Genomic DNA, 21,860 nt, shown 5'->3' on the forward strand with positions numbered 1-21,860 from the left:
AATGCTAGCATGCTAACACCTAGCATGATAGCACCAAGTGTCTGCAAGTTCATATTCATGTTCAAGTTAGCATGCTAGCAGTGCTAACATGCTAAGGTTTGCATACTAACATCGAGCATAATAGTGTCTACTTATAAAAATGACTAGATGCTAGTTTATTAATGTTATCATGCTAACACCTATCATGATAGCACCAAGTTTCTGCTTAAGTTCATATCCATGTTCATGTTAGCATGCTAGCAGTGCTAACATGCTAAAGTTAGCATACTAACACTAAGTGTGTGCTTAAGTTCATATTCATGTTAATGTTAGCATGCTAGTAGTGCTAACATGCTAAGGTTAGCATACTAACACTGAGCATAAGTGTCTACTTATGAAAATGTCTAGATGCTAGTTTATTAATGTTATCATGCTAACACCTAGCATGATAACACCAAGTTTCTGCTTAAGTTCATATTCATGTTAGCATGCTAGCAATGCTAACATGCTAAGGTTAGCATGTTAGCATGCTAGCAATGCTAACATGCTAAGGTTAGCATACTAACACTGAGCATAATAGTGTCTACTTATGAAAATGGGTAGATGCTAGTTTACTAATGTTATCATGCTAACACCTAGCATGATAGTGGTAAGTGCTTATAAGTAAAATAGCAAAATATGCGAACATTAGCATGCTAACACCTAGCATGATAGCGCAATGTATTGAGAAAGGTAAGGTAAATCGTCCTGTCTTGTGATGTTAAAGAATCCTTTAATAAGAAGGAGACCAAAGTACATATTAATAACACGCTTTTGCACCGACAGAATATCATGAAACATTTTTCTTGAAGTATATCTGACTTCAAAGCAGATATATTTATGTTTTATGAAATGTCAAAATATGCAGCACCTTCGCCTTTCATTTTTAGAGTGTACGGAAAACGTCTGGGCGTTCACTAGGAGTGCAAAGAAACCTAGTGACCTCTTGACTATCGTGACCTCTGTACTCATGCAGGCCCATCTGCCGTTCGCCGTAGTGGGGAGCGTGGAAGAAGTGAAAGTCGGCAACAAAACAGTGAGGGCCAGGCAGTACCCTTGGGGTGTCGTGCAAGGTGAGAACTGTTTCAAAGCTTTGTGGGTGTGTGTGTTTGTTGGCGGTTGGGTGGATAAACACTGCTGCAGTACTTCAAGTGGGATTCAGGGAATGTTCTGTCCTACATTACCATTTATTCTGCCAAAGCTAACATTATACAGCAACACCAATGGTTAATAACAATGAAAACCCAACAGCAGATCCCATAAAAGGGATCGGATTTGATGGAAATCCTCGCTTGCATGTGATCAAGTTTTGTTTTTCTGGTTTCCCTGACGACCCTTCTCCTGAACAATGCTCACAAATGGAAAAACTTCATAATTACTGAATTGTATTACCAAAATCGAGAATCGAACTTCCTGATCTCATGACCAACATGCAAACCACTGGTCATGGATAAATGTGGCCAATGCATTGGAATACATGCAAGTATAAAATGCACACAGGAAGCATGTAGTAAGCCTTTTTTTGGGATCCACACCATAATACAGTGGGGTTGTCACTGGTATTTTCACCATTTCCTGTTCCCATTCTCAGCATTTGGTATGCAGCGGCTTTTACAAAACGACATAAAACAGTCAAAGAAATGACAAAATATGGTTGCAGATCCCCACAGTTTTCCCCACAAATGCTGCTTCGAATTCAAATCTTGAGGTCCAGTATGACAGGAAGTGGATTTCCAATCGGAACACGAGCGCCTTAGCTATTATTTAGCAGAGAACACTGTCATTTGAAGGATATGTATTTTTTTGCAGAGCGCCCACAGCTGTGACTTTGACTTCATGCAGAGTGACACTCACCCAGGGTTGAGCTTTGGGGAGAGAATGTGTGTGTGTGTGTGTGTTTTTCTCAATTTATCCCCATTTTTATTGTAATTTTGCTTATAAATGTGGGTTGAAATTGATCACCAGCAGGTTTATTGCTCCTTTTGTCCTTCATCCGGTGACCACTCTCATTCTCCAACCTTGAAAATAACAGTTGTGAAAATAACAATGTGGCACATGTCCTTGGGATGACATTTTTTATTTGTTTTTTTTTTTTTTTACTCCTCATGAGTCACTACAAAGCTTTTCTCCATCCTAATAAGTCACCATCTTTAGTGGTTGTAGGCTTTGTGAAGATGACGTACTGTATCTCTGCTAACTGATGGCTCTGCCTTCATGCCGCACACTCCAGCTGAAGGGAGGCTCTGTGCGAGAGGAAACAATTTGTCGAAGGCAAATGTCAAATAGATGTGCTATGCTAACCTCTAAAAAGAGCCATGAGAAATGTGCCTGGAGGGGGCGGAAGGACAGAGGAAGGACTGTCTACTTCGGGTACGGGGGGGAAATACTCTTGAGCTTTGTCAGTGTGTGTTTTCCTTTAAGAATGTTGCCGTTGTTATCTCTGAACTCCAGATGTTTTCTCAGCTATTTCTCCGCCCCGTGCTTGAGCTCGTATTTGTAGGCAAACATGGAAGCTATTTAGCACTTGACTGTTATTTGCTTTTTTCAGTTGACGACTATGTAGTTTTTTTCCCCCCCTCTGCTGCACTGCAAGACAACTCTCTCTCTGTCTCTTTCTCTTCGCTTCTTGTTTGTGTACTTCTGTTTGCTGTTTGTGTGCGTGCAAGCAAGGCCGTGGTCAGCACAAATAGAATGTTACATGACAAATGAACAGCCCGAGCTCAGTAGCCCGAGCCAAGCCCCCGCAGAACATCATCATCACGTCTAAGTTGTTTGTCCTCACGGATGGCGTGCTCATGCAGCAAACTTTCCCATCTTAACCATCATCTCAAATCTGAGGAGTCGCACATTTTAATAGAATAAAATGATAAAATAATGTGATTACAAGTACAGTGAAGGTGTAACATAACCTTTGGCCACATACATAGCCGTCTCATGTAACACCTGTTACAATGGAGTATTAAAATCCAACCCAAAAAAAACTATATTTATATATTTACTATATTTATTTTACAGGCATTGCCTGAGACGGCTATGAAAAGAAGTGAAAAGGGTAAAACATGCTCATCTGTTCTTGCTAATCTTAATTGCTCTGTTTTGCTGCCACCTTATCAAAAATTGTACAGCTTTATTCTTGAATTTGTATGCTTTCTCATTGTATAATTTTATTATTTTGACTTGCAACTGACTAAGTCATTGTTATAAAAAAGTTATTGTAATTAAAAAAAAAACACATATTATTTGATTTTTTACCAATGATACCAAGTTCCAGTGTTCATATACATGTCATGTAGACCATTATCATTCTTCCCAGAGCACTGGAGGTCAATTTCCCACCGTTGTTTACTTTTTTTTTTAAGACACATACTGTAACTACAGTGGTACCATGCCTCAGTTTTCATTCCAAAAGGTCCATCTAAGCCTGAATGTATCAATTACCCATACAAGCTAATTTAAATCCAATGAATCAGACAAAAAAATATTAACAAAAATACTTTTGAATGGACATTTCTTACCTGACCTTTATTGAAGATGGTGAGAAGCAGGGAAGTACTTTACAGTGACTTTGTATTTGAATTCAATAGTGTTTCCCACCTTTTTTAATCAATCAATTGTTGGCAACTTTCTTTGACCCCTTTGGCGGGCCAATGAGTCAGCATCGAACAGGGTGCTCTGAGCGGATACCCGATTCCACAGAATGATACAGTACAGGGCTTGTACAAGTTTGATACAGTATCACTGAGGTTTGATTGCATCTCTTTAGTTTGCAGCCAAGTGCTACACTACAATTAACCACCAGTTTCACAACTTCACAATCAATTTTAAGTATGGATTAATTATTATTCCCATGCCATTCCTCTGATTGGTCAGCTGTGTTGCGTGTGATGTGTCCATTTTATGTCAGCAAAAAAGTGTTCCTTTCACCATGAATTTAATGAACATGCACATACAACATGATGCTAGTCTGTACTTTCCCACTTGTATCTTTATGTGTCCACCCTGAGAGCTCATAGCTTGTCGTGTAGATGAATTCAAGCACCCTGCGGCTCCTGCTGTTATGTGGAAAAGGACACGTGCCATCAGGCTGCACGTGTCCTCCACCGCCACCACGTATGACACCACAAATATGCTCTTCGATGGCATCTTTCTGACTTTCACCACTAACAAGATGATCACATTAACCCTATGGAAGTTATTTTTGCCTGCATTAAGATGTCTTGTCAACTAGTTGGAAGCCACAACGTATCCTACCTGACATCATTTGTACATTGCTTTGTAATGGCTGAGGATCAGGATCAGAAGATAATTCCATCATCATCATCAATGGAACAAAAATGACGCACAGGATTCATTTCCACCCTGCTTTCAGTCTGTCAGGCAGGAAGCACATCCTGCTCTTTTTGTCCCACCTTCACACAAATACCAGCTAGGCTTCATTGGCAGGATATTGGACCATTTTTCGTGTTTCTGTGAAGATACCACATCCCTGTTAAGCAGTGTTTTACGATGTGTGATTATTATTATTATTTTTTTGGTGAGACGGACGTAGAGCAACCGGGTGACAGATGGGCTGTGTTGGAATGTGTTGGAACATGCAGCCGGGAGCTTGACTTGCCAGTAAAAGCATTTCACATTTGTTGAAAGGCACTCAGAAGGTGGGAGGATGGTGGTTTGCATATTAAGACTCGAGGATTCCGGGCAAATAACTGTCACATGTTTAACAGCCATCATCAGCTCTTCAGCAGGTGCCATCACTTCATAACACAACACTGCATCAGTGCAGTTTACCTGACTTTTATTTGTTTATTTTCATTAGATAGTGGTTATAATAACTTACATTTTAGTCTTTGACTTGGTGGATTCATTTGAGCTTGCTTTTGGTGATTTGTATTATGTAAGGTGGCAGGTATCATTAATAACAGGCAGGAGGGAATGAGCCATTCCATAGATTTTATGACATATATCTAAATTGTGCTCGAGTCTGAGCAAATCCCTCATTCTTTGCCCTGATGGATTATTTTGAATCGTTTTAGTGGTCTATTATGCACGGTGGCGGTTATTATTAATAACTGTCAGGATGAAATGATCCATTCAATAGATTTTATGATGTATATCTATGGTTATCATTAATAACTGTCAGGATGAAATGATCCATTCAATAGATTTTATGATGTATATCTATGGTTATCATTAATAACTGGCGGGGTGAAATGATCCAGTCAATCGATTTTATGACTTATATCTATGGTTATCATTAATAACTGGCGGGGTGAAATGATCCAGTCGATAGATTTTATGACATATATCTATGGTTATCATTTAATAACTGGCGGGGTGAAATGATCCATTCGATAGATTTTATGACGTATATCTATGGTTATCATGAATAACCGGCGGGGTGAAATGATCCATCCAATAGATTTTATGACGTATATATCTATGGTTATCATGAATAACTGGCAGGATGAAATGATCCATTCAATAGATTTTATGACGTATATCTATGTTATCATTAATAACTGGCAGGATGAAATGATCCATTTGATAGATTTTATTACGTACTTATAGCTATGGTTATCATTAATAACCGGCGGGGTGAAATGATCCATTCAATAGATTTTATGACGTATATCTATGGTTATCATTAATAACTGGCAGGGTGAAATTATCCATTCAATAGTTTTTTGGTGATTTCAATTATGCAAGGTGGCAGTTATCATTAATAACTGTCAGGCGGTTTGACTGCATTTACAACACAATTATGTAATCTACATTGTGCATCCGTGGTTGTACATAAGCAAGCACATGATGATCTTGGACTTTGTGGCTTATTTTGAGAGGTGTTGGTAATTTCTATTATGCAAAGCGGAAATGATTATTAATAACTAGCAGGTGGAGCAATCGCATTGAGTATAAGACATCGAGCAAACACCATTTTCATTGACTTTGAGCGGCTTTAGCATGTTTGCTATTCACATGTGTAATCCTGCTTCCCAACAAATAACCTTGTTTCTGGTGAAGGTCGTGAAGAAAACCAATGACGGACTTTGTGCTGTTTTTTCACTTCCAAGTGGAGAATGAGAGCCACTGCGACTTTGTCAAACTCCGAGAGATGCTGATCCGAGTCAACATGGAGGATCTGAGGGAGCAGACCCACGCACGACACTACGAGCTGTACCGCCGCTGTAAGCTGGAGGAGATGGGCTTCAAAGACACCGACCCAGACAGCCAGCCCTTCAGGTATGGGGGGGGGGGATGCAAAATCCGAGATGCAAATCCAAGCACCGGGCACGCTATTAACTGTATTGTCTTTTTTTTTCCAGTCTTCAGGAGACTTATGAGGCCAAGAGGAAAGAGTTCTTGGGAGACCTGCAGCGTAAAGAGGAAGAAATGCGACAGATGTTTGTCAATAAAGTTAAGGAGACGGAAGCGGAGCTGAAGGAGAAGGAGCGAGAGGTCAGTGTCTACAGCACGATATCTGATGGCAACCCCGTTAAACAGTGTAACACTACAATGCGACATAACATCACACATAATCAATATAAGTATTTTTAACTTGAATTTTCTTTCTATTATCAACGCTTGTCCCGTGTGCAGCTGCACGACAAGTTTGAGCAGTTGAAGCGCATGCACCAGGACGAGAAGAGGAAAGTGGAGGAGAAGCGGCGCGACTTGGAAGAGGAGATGAACGCCTTCAACAGGAAGAAGGTGGCGGCCGAGACGCTCTCTCTATCTCAGCCGCTCAAGAAAGACAAGGACAAGAAAAAGTAAGTCGACTACAGTACCTTCTCCTCTTTGACTCGTCTCTCATCGTCTCACCTCCTTTTGTCTTGTAGTACCAGTAGTAGTAGTAGTAGTAGTATATTGTTAATCATAATTTATCCGTAAAAATAGTGCACTTTTTCGAAGCAATGATGTCACAACCACCAGAGGGCGTATAGGCGGGTTGCTATGATTTGATCTATCGTCAAGCATTATAGCCGTCAACATCTCCCAGCATTCAAAGATAGTACAATAAGTAATATAACATTGGAGTTTTCCATAAAAGGCTCCCCGACCCTGCTTGACATTTCCTTTCCTCTTCCTCTTTCCTCCCGGCTCTAATTATTGGTCGACTCTCACACCACTGAAGCTGACTTTGCACAGTGGAAAAACTGACGTTTTCTGTTGATGCCTGCCGTTGCCGTTAAGATATGCCCGGGTAGAAGCACCAGACTGGATTTTCTTGTTTGAGATTCAAATCTAGCACTTGTTTCTATTTCTGTTTTGCGTCATCCACTCAGTCATCATCATCACCTTCTTACTTTTATCCTGTTAAATATTCATTTATGCTTGTCATATGTGGCATCATCATCAAGTCTAGAAATGGTTTAGCCTCATCATTTATCAGCATGACTAGCGGGCCAGTAAATATTATACATTCAAATGCTTCCTTTTGATTGACACCATCATTTTTTACAGCACTACATGATGTAACAATATTTTGCTTTTTGATATAGGTTCTTAAAAATAGCAGCAACCACTTGTCATATAGATGATCTATGACTTGCATTTTTGCAGTTGATTCCTAAAAACAGTCATTTTTTTTTAGAACATTCTTGACAGCAGAGTGCTCCTGTCATATAAAAGAGCTATGACTTGCATTTTTGCAGGAGGTTCTCAAAAACAGCAGCAACCAGCTCTCATATAGATGATCTATGATGAGCATTTTTGCAGTTGATTCCTAAAAACAGCAGAAATCCCTGGTCATTAGATTTTTTTTGATGCGTTTTTGGAGTCGATTCTTAAATAGCTGACTGCTCCTGTCACTTTGCAATAGGTCCTTAAAAACAGCACTCCTGCCCTACAGAGGATGTTTGACTACAGTTTATGCAGTACATCCTTAAAAACAGCAGAGGCTTGCTGTCATTTATAGGAACTTTTACCATTTTTATTTTTTAGAACGTTCTCGGCAGCAGACTGCTCCTGTCATATAAAAGATCTATGACTGGCATTTTTGCAGAAGGTTCTCAAAAACGGCAGCAACCAGCTCTCATTTAAATGATCTATGATGAGCATTTTTGCAGTTGATTCCTAAAAACAACAGAAATCCTCGGTCATTAGATTTTTGACTTTGTGTTTTGGCAGTCGATTCTTAAACAGCTGAGTCCTCCTGTCACTAGACCATAGTTTTTGCAGTAGGTCCTTAAAAACAACACTCCTACCATATATAGGATGTTGGACTACCGTTTATGCAGTACATCCTTAAAAACAGCAGAGGCTTGCTGTCATTTAAAGGAACTTTTACCATTTTTTAGAACGTTCTTGACAGCAGAGTGCTCCTGTCATATAAAAGATTTATGACTAGCATTTTTGCAGAAGGTTCTCAAAAACAGCAGGAACCAGCTCTCATATAGATTATCTATGATGAGCATTTTTGCAGTTGATTCCCAAAAAACAGCAGAAATCCCCGGTCATTAGATTTTTGACTTTGTGTTTTTGCAGTCGATTCTTAAATAGCTGTCTGCTCCTGTCACTTTGCTGTAGGTCCTTAAAAACAGCACTCCTACCATACATAAGATGTTTGACTACCGTTTATGCAGTACATCCTTAAAAACAGCATAGGCTTGCTGTCATTTGTAGGAATATATTACCATTTTTTACCTTTTTTTCCCGAACGTTTTTAACAGTGGAGTTCTTTTGTCATATAAAGGAACTATGACTAGCATTTTTTTCAGTAGGTTCTAAAAAACAGCAGCAACCCGTGTCATATAGATAGGATATAGATACATAGATAGTCATAGATAGGATGTTTGACTACCGTCTTATGCTGTACATCCTTAAAAACAGCAGAGGCTTGCTGTCATTTTTATGATTAACCATTTTTTTCAGCAGTCATATAGATGATTTTTGATGAGCATTTTTGTAGTTGATTTTTCACGGAGTTGCTGTCACTTAGGCTATTGTTGCAGTAGATCCTTAAAAACAGCAGGCCTCTACAGTCATATATTCTGACTTTATTTATGAAATTAAAAATGATTAGCCTGCTAACTAATACACGTACATTTTTATTGTTTTTTGCCTTGGTGAAGACTCTGCATACCTGTCATGTTAGTGTCAATCAAAACGGAATATCTTTCTCTGACGACTGCATCGCCTGTATAGGATCGATGTAGGTGTACCTAATGTTTTGGCCACTTAGTGTCCAGAGTTTGCATTGACTCAAATTAAAGGTGATGGTAGTTTAAGTAAAGACCGAACGCTTGAGTTTATCTTTTGATGAGATTGGGAGTCTAATCTGTGCGACTCAATACTGACAATGACATAGTATGTGGCTCCCTCTAGTGGCTAGCAATGTCATTCCATTCCTTTTTTTTTCTCCCCTGCAATGTTTTGCCTTGTCTGGTTCATTTCATTTATGTCTTTATTTATGTTCTTTCTTTTTTCCAGTTAATTTATGGCCGCCGTTCCCCATCCCACACATGACCACGGATTTATCATCCATCACCACACAACATCAACAACACGTGTTTTCTTTGTGTTTTTGACATTCCATCTTGACATTGTGCACATGGACTGATGATGATGATGACGATGCCACTCCATGGTGAGAGATAATATTCACTTTGACAACAATGGCCATCATTTATTCATTCAGGATCATTCTTTTATAATTATTATTGTTATGGACACTTTATATGAATATATGTTTGTTTTTTTTGTGTGTGTGTGTGTATGTGAGAGAGATGTTTCCATCAACACACCAGCGATTTAAACCCACTAATGAACAGTCACCTTAAGGCTGTTTGGTACTGCCGTGTAACAGTTTAGAATGTCCTTATTGTTGTTGCTTTTTATTGTCTTCATATTCATTCGTTGTATGTGAATATTAGAGCGTACTCCATCTGACTATGCAGTAGTATTATAATGGAAGAAGTCCATAGTGGTGTAATGGAAACTTTATTATAAACAGTAGAGGAAGCCAATACACACACACACACACACACACACACGTTCAGGAAAAACCTAAAAAGCCTCAGCTTGCCAAAAAATAAAGAGCAGCTGTGTTTACTGCCGTTGGAAATAAACCGAAAGCTCTCATCCGCTCCCCTCAAACCCGCACACATCCGTCCCACAGTGTTGTGTGTCTCTGCCGACACAGGTGAAGACTGTTTGTAGATATTTACAGACGGAGTGTGTGATGGAAAAGACTACAGTGTGTTGACAGTGCGGTCCTTTGTGGACAGTACGCATCCCAAGACATACATCTTTAGCACATGTATCAAACTGGTGCCGTGGAGCGCCGAGACGCTGCATGTTTTTTTTCCAGTAGGTGATTGGATTGATGCACTGTGTTTATCATTAATGTTAGCAGCTTTAGTGACCGGCTGGAAATAAAAACCTGCTGTGTTTCGGTTTTCCATGACACACGTTTGACACACACAATATATAATCTGCTAAAAGAAGTCTTCAATCTAAAAATTCCACCCTTAAAAAAATAATAAATTAAAAAAAAAACTCTTCTGTATTATTATTATTGTTGTAGAATTGTAGGACAGGTCAGATTGGCCTATGTACTAAAAAGGGACTATTCTTTCCATGTTGTTAGGAACTTAAAAAAAAACAAAACACAAGAGTCTTGAGGTCATTGCTTTATTTCCGTGATGTAGACTTGAACAAAGATACATACGTACAGTAGCTGCCTGCGGGATGTGAGGAAGAACATTGGTCTCTAGATTCATAACCACTTCACATTGTAAAGAATGAATGAATGAAACTGACATCAGTAAGCATAATCAGGAAAGGTATTTTTGTGTATGGAAGTTTAAAAAAAAAAGGACGAATAACTGTAGCAAAATAAAATAGGATGCTTCTATCCATGACTTGTTTCGCTGTAATGTTTAAAAACTAAATGAAGATTTACCATATTGACCTGAATTAAAAAAAAAAAAAAAAAATTCTAAAAAGTCTTGGGGGTGGGGGGGTGTCTTATATTTGGGTCAATATGGTAATTCAAGAAAATCACATGCAGCATTTAGTTGTAAAAAATTAAAGCTTTTGTTGAAAATAGTAAAATAAAACTAAAATAATGAAAATAAAAACTTTTTAAAAACATAGGTCTTTATCTGAAAAGTGCTACCGTTGCTCTGGGGAGGTAAAAAAAAAAAAACCAGAGCACCTCAAACATAAAAAAAAAAAATAAAGCCTTCCTCACCTGAAGAACACTCCAAGCTTATACACGACATAAACCGTTGAATAAAGAAGGACAGCTGTGTTGAAACAAAGTAGTAAATACGTAGTAATTGAGAACTTAAAATGGACCTCTCTTCAGTCAATGTACTGCATCGCACGCTATGTGCACAGAAAGACAGTAAAGGTGTCAAAAAAATTGATGGTTTCATTTGAAACTACAATGTGCAAAGTTTTTAGCATTTTTTTTAGCTAACAAGCTTTTTATCGCTTTTCACTGTGAACATGAAACAATATCGCAGTTCATTGTTTCACGTGAACGGAATTACAATAATGCCGGGCTGGCGGCCCCAAAATGTGCTCCGAGTTAACTGGCGGGATGCAAAGGCGGACAAGGCGAGGTGCTGTCGTGTGAAGAACTGACGTTAGCGCTTTCCACGCCGATTCCTTCATTGTACAAACGCCTAAAAGCGTCGTAATACTCATCCGGGTCACCGGGTTCATCCATGGTGCGCAACTTCCTGGTCCTACGGATTCTTTCTCCTTCCTCCGCTTCCCCTTCGTGGATGTAAGTGCTGTCAAAGATGTAGATGGCGTTGGCGGGCAGGGAGAACTCCAAGCTATGGAGGTACTCGTCCACCGTTTCTTTGCAGCGGATGAACTCGGCGCTGTCCACCTTGAAGATTAGAAGTAAATCCACAGGACAAATATTAACGTTCATCTTAGTCTCCCACTAAGTACTTTGAACCACAAACACCAACTCTGAGGATGCAGATCACCATTGCAGGTAACGTACAGGAGCTTCATAGATAAAATTGCCGGAAGTCTTTGGAAAACCAGCCACGTTTCCACCAAGCACCACAGTTCAGTTTGGAACGGTAGACCCAGATCTGACTGGTTTCCCCTGAGTAGGCCGGACGCATGAAGCATAAACCTTGCATGGATCTGTCATCTGCGGCCTATAGCGTGACTACTTCAAAGGCAACTTTTCAGTTCCCGTGACACAAACAAGGAACAGAAGGAAAAGGAGTCCCATTTTTGGAACTGCAACCTTCAGGAGACCTAGCCTACACCATCTATAGCTGATTCCCAACAACCTTTGACAACCTTTGTTAGAAAGGAGGCTGCATGGCGGTCGAGTGGTTAGCGTGCAGACCTCACAGCTAGGAGACTAGAGTTCAATCCCACCCTCAGCCATCTCTGTGTGGAGTTTGCATGTTCTCCCCGTGTGCATGCGTGGGTTTTCTCCGGGTACTCCGGTTTCCTCCCACATTCCAAAAACATGCTAGGTTAATTGGTGACTCCAAATTGTCCATAGGTATGAATGTGAGTGTGAATGGTTGTTTGTCTATATGTGCCCTGTGATTGGCTGGTCACCAGTCCAGGATGTACCCCACCGCCTCTCGCCCAGACAGCTGGAATAGGCTCCAGCATACCCCTTGCGACCCTCGTGAGGATAAGCGGTAGAAAATGAATGAATGAATGGACCCATCTAATCCTATCCTAATCCTAATTCCCAATCCTACCATTTTTCTGGGTACTCCAAACAAAACAAAAGTCCCAATTTCAGTGTTAAATGGAACGGTGTACGGTTCTGGAGATTTTCTGATCGCATAATCTCACCCTTACCCTTAGACAGTAAGGTCAAGCCAACCCTTGTTCAAAATTGGGACCGCATGGCCTCTCGGGAATTTTTCCTTCTCACATATTCCCAGCTTTGCCGTTCAAAAAGTCTTGGATCCACACATTAGAAACCAAGGAGGAGTCTGTGATTCGGTGACGGAAACCTCCAGAACCCTACGTTCTCTACAGAGGTTTCATCTTCAAAGGCACCTCACACAACTTGGTTAACAGGATTTCCTGGTGACATATCCCAACCTTACCCTTGGGATGAGTGAGGTCGGACGTTACCAACCAAAAAGGGAGTACCGCTTTAGGGACTATGATGTTCTGAAGGATACTACATAATCTAAGGAGGCGTCACATTCAGAGGAACCGCTAAAAACCACGTAAACTGGAAGACAATGTGGCTGTGTTCTATAGGCGCTGTCCACCTTGAAGATTAGAAGTAAATCCACAGGACAAATATTAACGTTCATCTTAGTCTCCTACTAAGTACTTTGAACCACAAACACCAACTCTGAGGATGCAGATCACCATTGCAGGTAACGTACAGGAGCTTCATAGATAAAATTGCCGGAAGTCTTTGGAAAACCAGCCACGTTTCCACCAAGCACAGTTCAGTTTGGAACGGTAGACCCAGATCTGACTGGTTTCCACTGAGTAGGCCAGATGCATGAAGCATAAACCTTGCATGGATCTGTCATCTGCGGCCTATAGCGTGACTACTTCAAAGGCAACTTTTCAGTTCCCATGACACAAACAAGGAACAGAAGGAAAAGGAGTCCCATTTTTGGAACTGCAACCTTCAGGAGACCTAGCCTACACCATCTATAGCTGATTCCCAACAACCTTTGACAACCTTTGTTAGAAAGGAGGCTGCATGGCGGTCGAGTGGTTAGCGTGCAGACCTCACAGCTAGGAGACCAGAGTTCAATCCCACCCTCAGCCATCTCTGTGTGGAGTTTGCATGTTCTCCCCGTGTGCATGCGTGGGTTTTCTCCGGGTACTCCGGTTTCCTCCCACATTCCAAAAACATGCTAGGTTAATTGGTGACTCCAAATTGTCCATAGGTATGAATGTGAGTGTGAATGGTTGTTTGTCTATATGTGCCCTGTAATTGGCTGGTCACCAGTCCAGGATGTACCCCACCGCCTCTCGCCCAGACAGCTGGAATAGGCTCCAGCATACCCCTTGCGACCCTCGTGAGGATAAGCGGTAGAAAATGAATGAATGAATGAAAGGACCCATCTAATCCTATCCTAATTCCCAATCCTACCATTTTTCTGGGTACGCCAAACAAAACAAAAGTCCCAATTTCAGTGTTAAATGGAACGGTGTACGGTTCTGGAGATTTTCTGATCGCATAATCTCACCCTTACCCTTAGACAGTGAGGTCAAGCCAACCCTTGTTCAAAATTGGGACCGCATGGCCTCTCGGGAATTTTTCCTTCTCACATATTCCCAGCTTTGCCGTTCAAAAAGTCTTGGATCCACACATTAGAAACCAAGGAGGAGCCGGTGATTCGGTGACGGAAACCTCCAGAACCCTACGTTCTCTACAGAGGTTTCATCTTCAAAGGCACCTCCCACAACCTGGTTAACAGGATTTCCTGGTAACATATCCCAATCTTACCCTTGGGATGAGTGAGGTCTTGGTTACCAACGAAGGAGGGAGTACCGCTTTAGGGACTACGACATTCTGAAGGATACTACATGGTCTAAGGAGGCGTCACATTCAGAGGAACCGCTAAAAACCACGTAAACTGGAAGACAATGTGGCTGTGTTCTATAGAAAGTCAAAGCTACCAAGAATGATTGGGAAATCGGGGACTCCAACCTTTGGAAGATCGAATCTACAAACTGTTCACCGACAACGGAGGAGCAAAGTGGAGACTCTGAAGGTGGTTTTGGTGCCCTTGACAATAAAACCGCTCACTAAACCGACGTGTTCTGCTTGGTAGAAACGGGGCTGAAGGCTGCCTCGTTGGCGGTTTCCTTACTTGGGCTTTCTTCAGCAGGTCGGTAAAGACGGAGAACCAGTCGGGCGTGAGCGCCTCCAGCTCCAAGGTGATGATGGCCAAGGCCAACGTGGAGCCCTTGAACTGCCAGAGCTGGTGGCAGGCCATACAGTGCTGTACCTGCCTGGTCCACAACGCCGCCTGGAAACCCGGGGGCCTCTTCTGACGGCCAGGACTCGGCGTCGGGTCCCAGCTGAGGCCGATGGACGGAATGAGGTGCGGGTGGCCGTAGACCAGCAGGCCGTGGAACTGGAATGAGACCGGAGGAACCAAATTGTTAGCGCATGATGTCATTGTCGTCTTTGTCCAACCCGGTTTGTCACCCTGGACCACTCCAACGTCACAGTAGGCCTGACTGCAAATCAGCACCATGTTTGTATTGTGTTGTATGTGCGGTGCTCTTCTGTGCTCCCATTCGGAACCATCACAACACATCTGAGTCGGAACCCAAAGGTAACAAAAGATACTCTCCACGATACCTAAATATTCCTGATATTTTGGTAGGGAAAACATCACCTTTCTCAAGTATCTTTCGGAGTTTGTTTATGTCCTTAGCAACAATGAGCCATGTCCACTTTTGAGTGGAATTTAGATCTATTCTATAAAAAAAAAAAAATTCTTAAAGGGAATTTTGGGGCTGAATCTACCTTTTCAAGTCAGCTGGTATGGTAAAGCGTCTTATTGTTGTCATGGTGACGTGTCTGTGACAAATTATTATAAGGGGGGGATATTTAGGTAAAGATAATTGTTCAGTCTCAGTCGAGAGTATTTATTTGGAGATATTTATTTGAACAGAATATATAAGAAAAAAAGGAAAATGTCTTTATTTTTATTATTCTTATTATTTTTTTAACTGTTCTATTGCGTCTCTTTATATTCAAGTCTTTGTAATACCCAAGTTTTGGTGAGGGGGGGTCGGTTCACAATGGTGACTGCACACATGCCTCAATAATATGATGCTGCTTTTCCACAGCGCAGTACCCGCCTCGTTTCGCTGACAATGAGCTCCTTAAAGAGTCAAACGGCATCCAAGTGGAGACTACGGAGCAGGCGAGTAGGTGCCGTGCAGTGGAAAAGGGGCATTAGTCTAATCCAGGAAATGGGTGGGAGGGAAAAAGGGTCATTTTTATGGGTTGTGGCTTTTTGAACGGATCTCAGCACTTTTAGGAAGGGAATGACGGTTGGTGATTGGGATTAGCGACTCTTGCGGCTGCACGGCGAGATTACACAAAGCTGATCAGTGCATTTCCTGGCCAGGTAAATCTGTTTAAACAATCAAAGTCCGATGCGATTTGAAAAGGGGGGGGACTGTGTCGGAATCATCTGGACAAACAAAACAAACCGGTGTATGCTTTCATGAGGATGAGGATGGGGACGGGTCGGTCAAAAGTGCCTTGGCCTGTTATGCAACCATTATCTTGCCTGTGGAGTCAAACTGTTTTTGTCTTAAAAACAAACAAACAAAAAAAACTTACAATGTGAATGAAATCAACGGGCGTGGCGGTGTACAAGTCCCATTGCAGCTTGTCCAGAATGATCCGCTCCATACGAACTATCTCCGCCGTTGAAAAGTTGCATCCGCTCTCAGCAACCAGGGCGCTAACCGAACCCAACACCTGTTTCCAAAGCAACGCCAGCCAATAAAAGTGTTGTTTTCAAATAACGCTGACGTGTGGTTTTATTTATTATTATTATTTTAAAACGGGATTACCTCATCTTCCTCGTTGATTTTTCCTGCCAGGACCAGTGAGGTAAAAGCGATGCATTTTAGGTATTTTGGTTGAGCCTGAAAAGAAAAGCGCAACATGATTACATGATTTCCTTATTTCCCATTCTTTTCCTAATCCGAATCTACCATATCTTACTTATTGTTATTGTGATAAACTCATCACCCAGCAACTTAACACCCAAAAGGTAGCTAAGAAATATACAAGTACCAATATGAGTTTAAAATAAACAACACTTTGAATTTGAACTGATTCTACCACATCTTACTTATTGTGTGGACATATGGGGTAATAACTATAAAAGCAATCTTCACTCGCTAAATGTACTGCAAAAAAAGGCCAGTAAGGATAATTCATAATGCCGCCTACAGAGAACATACTAACTCCTTATTTCTAAAATCACAAATACTTCAACTTGCTGATATAGTTAATCTTCAAACAGCTAAAATAATGCATAAGGCTAAAAATAACCAATTACCTAAAAATGTCATCCAATACTTCTCTACAAGAGAGGAGAAATATGATCTCAGGGAAGAACTACATTTGAAACACTTATATGCTAGGACTACGTTAAAAAGCCATAGCATTTCAGTATGTGGAATCAAACTATGGAATGGATTGAGTAAGACCCTCAAACAATGCACAACGATGAGCCAATTCAAGAAACAATACAAGCAGTTGATGTTTGCTAAATACAAGGATGACAACAACAAAAAAAATTAACAAAAAAAAAACTATATTAGGAAAGCAGGAAGTGAACAAATGTAACAGTTACTGATTGTAAAAGTACCAGATGGAGGGGTAGGATTTAATAAGCTTTGCTTCTTCCTACTCCTTTTGGACATGTGGAACTGTGAACTGATTATGTGATGCATTCAATTGTAATCTGATGCATGTTCAAATGAAATTAAACATTACCAAGTAACATTGGATGCTATAACTATAAGGGTAGCAAGTACATTTGGGCCTGACGGTACAAACAACTGATGGAGTTTACATTATAAAGTATTATTTCCTCCCAAATAGAACATTTTCCTTTGCTTGCCACAGTCGATTTATTGGGACCAAAATAGCGGTAAATATTGGTGGGCGTGTCCACTTGTTGTGAGCTTTTTATGATGTTTTCATTTCCATGGTGATGGCTTTCCTTTTCGTTGCCGCACTGCTGCTTGGAAGTCCAAAAAGTAGCAAAGCATGTATTTTTCTGCTGGCGTGTACTGTAACTGCTTCCCTAGCGAGTATCGTCTTTTAGGTCCCAAAATGTTATCATTTATGCGGCGCGTTCGTAAACAAAAACATTGTAAACCGAGGACCAGCTGTAATAGCAGACAAAATTTAACACAAAGACAAAAATTTTTGCACTGCTAATGTTCTTCATATGCAAAAACAGGGCCCTGGTAATGAGCCTTGTGGCACACCATTACTTTTAAATATACTGCTATTGTTTTTCCTACAGATTTTTTTTCGGATTGATTTTTCCATCAAACTATTTGTCAGTTTTTTCGCACTTTTAAGCAGTTCAACACCAGCGGGAAGATCCTAGAGTTGAGTACCTTGACGGTGGCCAGCAGCCTGTTGAGGACACACACTCCCAAGGCGAAGGTCTCTGGACAGAACTGGAAGCGTCTGTTCATGTCCCCCAGCCAGACTATCATGTCTTGGTGCTGGGATGACGAGATGTCCGCACCCTGTGGAGTCCAAAAAGACGAGAGCTTCACCATCTTATTCAAAATAATCTTCCTGAGTAGGTACTTGAATGCCTCACACACCTGAATGCATCCGCCCTTGAAGATGGGGACCTTCCACAGACGGGCCTCCCGGACCAGTGCCGCCTCCAGGAGGCCGAGAAGGTGGCGGTTCTCTGCAGCGCTCGGACCCTTCATGGCCGGCACCACCCGGGCCAGGACAAGGCAACCAGGGCCTACGCACCTGCTGGAGGTAAAAGACACTTGAACACATCACAAGTCAACTTTTTAGTATGAATACATTTTACAACTGTTGAAGTTAATGTCTATTGTTTTTACATTTTACTGTGGTTACCTTCTTTTTACACTTAAGAACGGTTAAAAATACACGGTTTACAAATACACAAATATATACATTGCACATATACAAATTGAACGTTATTTTTTACAAATTGAACGTTATTTTTCAAGCAAGGACGCAAGATTTAGATACATTACTGCTCCCAGCCAGTAGAGGGCACACCTGCATTGTATTTATTGTTATGATATTATGTTATGTGACATATTGATGTATTCATGCTATTTTGATGTAGTATGCCCTGATAACACTACCTAGCTCACTAAAAACAATAATAACTGACATATTTGTAGGTATTTATAGGTGTTTAATGGCTCCGAAAGAGCATTTGTTGTCTGTCGAAACGGATTTTAAGGAAGTAACAATATAGATTTGCCTCATAACAGCTGCAGGAAATGCTGCACTTGATAAGCAAAAAAAAAGGAACATAATCGCCATTTTTAGACTTTGCTGCTCAACAAACAAGAGTAATAAGCCATGCACACCTAAAAGTGCGTGTAGTAAAGAGCTTTATGTCGAGAGAAAGGCATTGGAATCAAGGCGGGACAACAAGCTGCAGCTGCTGCACAGTTGCTCCTAGCGTCACGTACCAAACGTCCACACAATAACAGATTAAAACATTACCTCTTCTTGCTCAAAAGTTGAATATCTCCAAGATGGAAGGTGCATTTATACGTTTTTATTTAAAAAAAAAAAGAGTCAATCGCTACCAAAACAATAAAAAAGCTGAACAAAGAAGATGTTGGAGAGATAAATCCGGAAGTCATTTACGTTGGGAAGCCACATTTTAGCATTAAAAATAAGATCTATTTGGAGAAAACAAGGAATAAAATGGCGCAATGGAACCGAGCAGCTGCAGAAAATAAGCGCAAAAACAAGACAGGAAGTATATAAAAAAAAATCAGACAGGATTGAGGGCAGGATGTGTTTTCTACGCCAAGACCCGCCCCTTCTGTGACGTCATGGTGCTGCAGCTAAATATGTTAGTGGGTCAAACATACGGGGCTCACGCGCACAAAATGGTCGTACAAACGCTGCAAATGGAAGACAATTGTCCTCAATATGTTTACTTTAGACTATAAATATTTTTACGTGTATTTTGTTTGAAATATTATCTTTATGGGCTGCGTTTATTGTCTAAAGCTATAACTTCCGGTAGGGGGCACCCAATTGCGTAATTTCTAGGCCGTAGGCAAACACCCTCAACAACAATAAACACATGAAAATATATTATATATTTATATAATATAATATACATAATATAAAATAAAATATATTTACTGGTTTAAATCACAATAACTTATGAATCAGATTGATCAGTATTGAACAAATATTGTTTTTGTTGTTTGTAAACATGATTTAGTTAATACGATATGTGCCTCTTTAATAGTATATTATACAACCAACCAGACTAATATAATAATATTTATTATTATTGTTATTATTATTATTATTGCAATATTGGTGGGCAAATAATAATAATAAAATTAATAATAATCCTAATTATATAATACTAATAATTATTAGTAGTAGTATAAGTATCCCCATTTAACAGAAAAGAAAAAGAAAAAAATCCTCATCTTTCGCACAGAGAAGTAATATTTTGTTCAATATTTATTTTGGTGCAGATGTAATAATTATAATTAAGATTTTTCATATTTGTATGGTGTTGCAGATATGTTGTAGGATTGTTTTTATCATGTTGATTACCGCCAAAAGGTGAAGAATGGAAGATGTTTGAAAAGGAGTAGGAAGAATATGAAAAACTCACATACGGAGGGTTTCGGGGCTCCTCTTGGTGCCTTCAGTTTGTGTCTGGTGCGTGAAGAAAAGTGTCAGGTCTAACTTTTGTGGAACCTCCTTCCTGGGTCCAAAGAATGTTCCCACTAACTAGCAGCACAGCAACCAATCAGGGTGAGGCGGCTTCATGCTGTCAGGAGTACTCTGTACACTCCACTGAGCACATTATGGCGCTAAAGTCGCAGTCTGAGCTCCACGCTTTGATCCCAGTCAGAGATGTGGCGTGCTTTTCTTGTCCTTGTTGAGATTGTACGTGTACGTGACAACGTGTCTGTGTTCAAAACCTCAGCATGGCTGGCATAGCGTGTTCGATCCATGGAGGTTCACATGCTTAACTAAACACTCATTTGCCCCAACTATTATCATGTTCATATTCTACCTACATAAAGGTAATAATGCTTAAAAAAAGAGTTAAATATCGTAGTGTGCAAAAAATACAATCACAGTACGTCTTTATTAATGATAATAGATGATACTACTACCAATAAGACATAATAATACATGCATTTAACAAAAACTACTAATTGTGAGTCTGTCTATGACAGCTCTAGTCTAACTAGAGCATCTATTGTGACTTGGTAGGACTTAGTCTGACTTAAGAGTCAGATGTGACTAGGTAGGACATCTTTACTCTGACTATAGCCTGGGGTGTGACTAGGTAGGACAGCTCTAGTCTGACTAGGGCCTCAGTTGGGACCAGGTAGGACACTCTAGTCTGACTAGAGACTTGGTTGTGACTAGGTAGGACAGATCTAGCTGGACTGTCGTCTCAGTTGTAACTAGGTAGGACAGCTGTAGTCTGACTAGTCTCAGTTTTGTATGGTTAGGAGACTCTAGTCTGACTAAAGCCTCAGTTGTGACTTGGTATGACATCTTTAGTCTGACTATAGCCTGAGGTGTGACCAGGTAGGACAGCTCTAGTCTGACTAGGGCCTCAGTTGTGACCAGGTAGGACACTCTAGTCTGACTGGAGACTTGGTTGTGACTAGGTAGGACAGATCGTTGTGACTAGGTAGGACAGCTGTAGTTTGACTAGCCTCACAGTTTTGTATGGTTATTAGACTCTAGTCTGACTAGAGCCTCAGTTGTGACTAGGTAAGACATCTTTAGTCAGACTATAGCCTTAGGTGTGACTAGGTAGGACTGGTTTAGTCTGACTAGAGCCTCAGTTGTAACTAGGTAGGACACTCTAGTCTGACTTGAGCCCCAGTTGTGACTCGGTGGGACAGCTGTAGTCTCACTAGCGTTTTAGATTTGACTAGGTAAGACAGCCTAGTTTCACTATTACCTCAGATGTGACTAGGTAGGACAGCTGGAGTCTGACTAGCCTCCGTTTTGTAGAGGTAGGAGACTCTAGCCAGACTACAGCCTCAGTTGTGACCAGGCAGGACATCTTTAGTCTGACTATAGCCTCTGGTATGCTAGGTAGGACTGCTCTAGTAGGACTAGTGCCTCAGTTGTG

At 40.7% G+C, this 21,860-nt stretch overlaps 3 protein-coding genes across 5 annotated transcripts in view; 1 reads left to right on the forward strand and 2 right to left on the reverse strand.

Annotated features, from left to right (window-relative positions):
• Window positions 1-16,555, forward strand: part of septin8a (septin 8a) — a 34,238-nt gene extending 17,683 nt beyond the window's left edge. The window contains exons 7-11 of one of the 3 annotated variants that reach the window (XM_058086224.2): window positions 995-1,091; window positions 6,090-6,258; window positions 6,342-6,474; window positions 6,616-6,785; window positions 14,826-16,555. In XM_058086224.2, coding sequence (XP_057942207.1) covers window positions 995-1,091; window positions 6,090-6,258; window positions 6,342-6,474; window positions 6,616-6,785; window positions 14,826-14,994 — 738 coding nt within the window. In that variant the 3' untranslated portion in view covers window positions 14,995-16,555. Of the gene's footprint in view, window positions 1-994; window positions 1,092-6,089; window positions 6,259-6,341; window positions 6,475-6,615; window positions 6,786-9,447; window positions 11,207-14,825 lie in introns of those variants that run through there. The other 2 variants (XM_058086225.2, XM_058086226.2) reach the window with 2 other exon arrangements.
• On the reverse strand, window positions 10,637-12,352 carry LOC144894586 (cyclin-I-like). Its single transcript, XM_078787891.1, has one exon. The coding sequence runs from the start codon at window positions 11,906-11,908 to the stop codon at window positions 11,555-11,557; it is 354 nt and encodes a 117-aa protein (XP_078644017.1). The 5' UTR covers window positions 11,909-12,352; the 3' UTR covers window positions 10,637-11,554.
• Window positions 15,082-20,401, reverse strand: LOC131138311 (cyclin-I-like). The gene is made up of 5 exons (XM_058087126.2): window positions 20,370-20,401; window positions 18,325-18,484; window positions 18,109-18,243; window positions 16,540-16,614; window positions 15,082-16,444 (listed from the first exon to the last, which is right to left on the reverse strand). Coding segments are annotated over exons 1-5 (558 nt in total). The 5' UTR covers window positions 20,372-20,401; the 3' UTR covers window positions 15,082-16,258.
• Window positions 20,402-21,860: the final 1,459 nt, after the last annotated feature.

This window comes from Doryrhamphus excisus, linkage group LG21 (genome assembly GCF_037039965.1).
Source record: "Doryrhamphus excisus strain RoL-2023G ecotype Guam linkage group LG21, RoL_Dexc_Guam_v1.1, whole genome shotgun sequence".
Taxonomy (NCBI): domain Eukaryota; kingdom Metazoa; phylum Chordata; class Actinopteri; order Syngnathiformes; family Syngnathidae; genus Doryrhamphus; species Doryrhamphus excisus.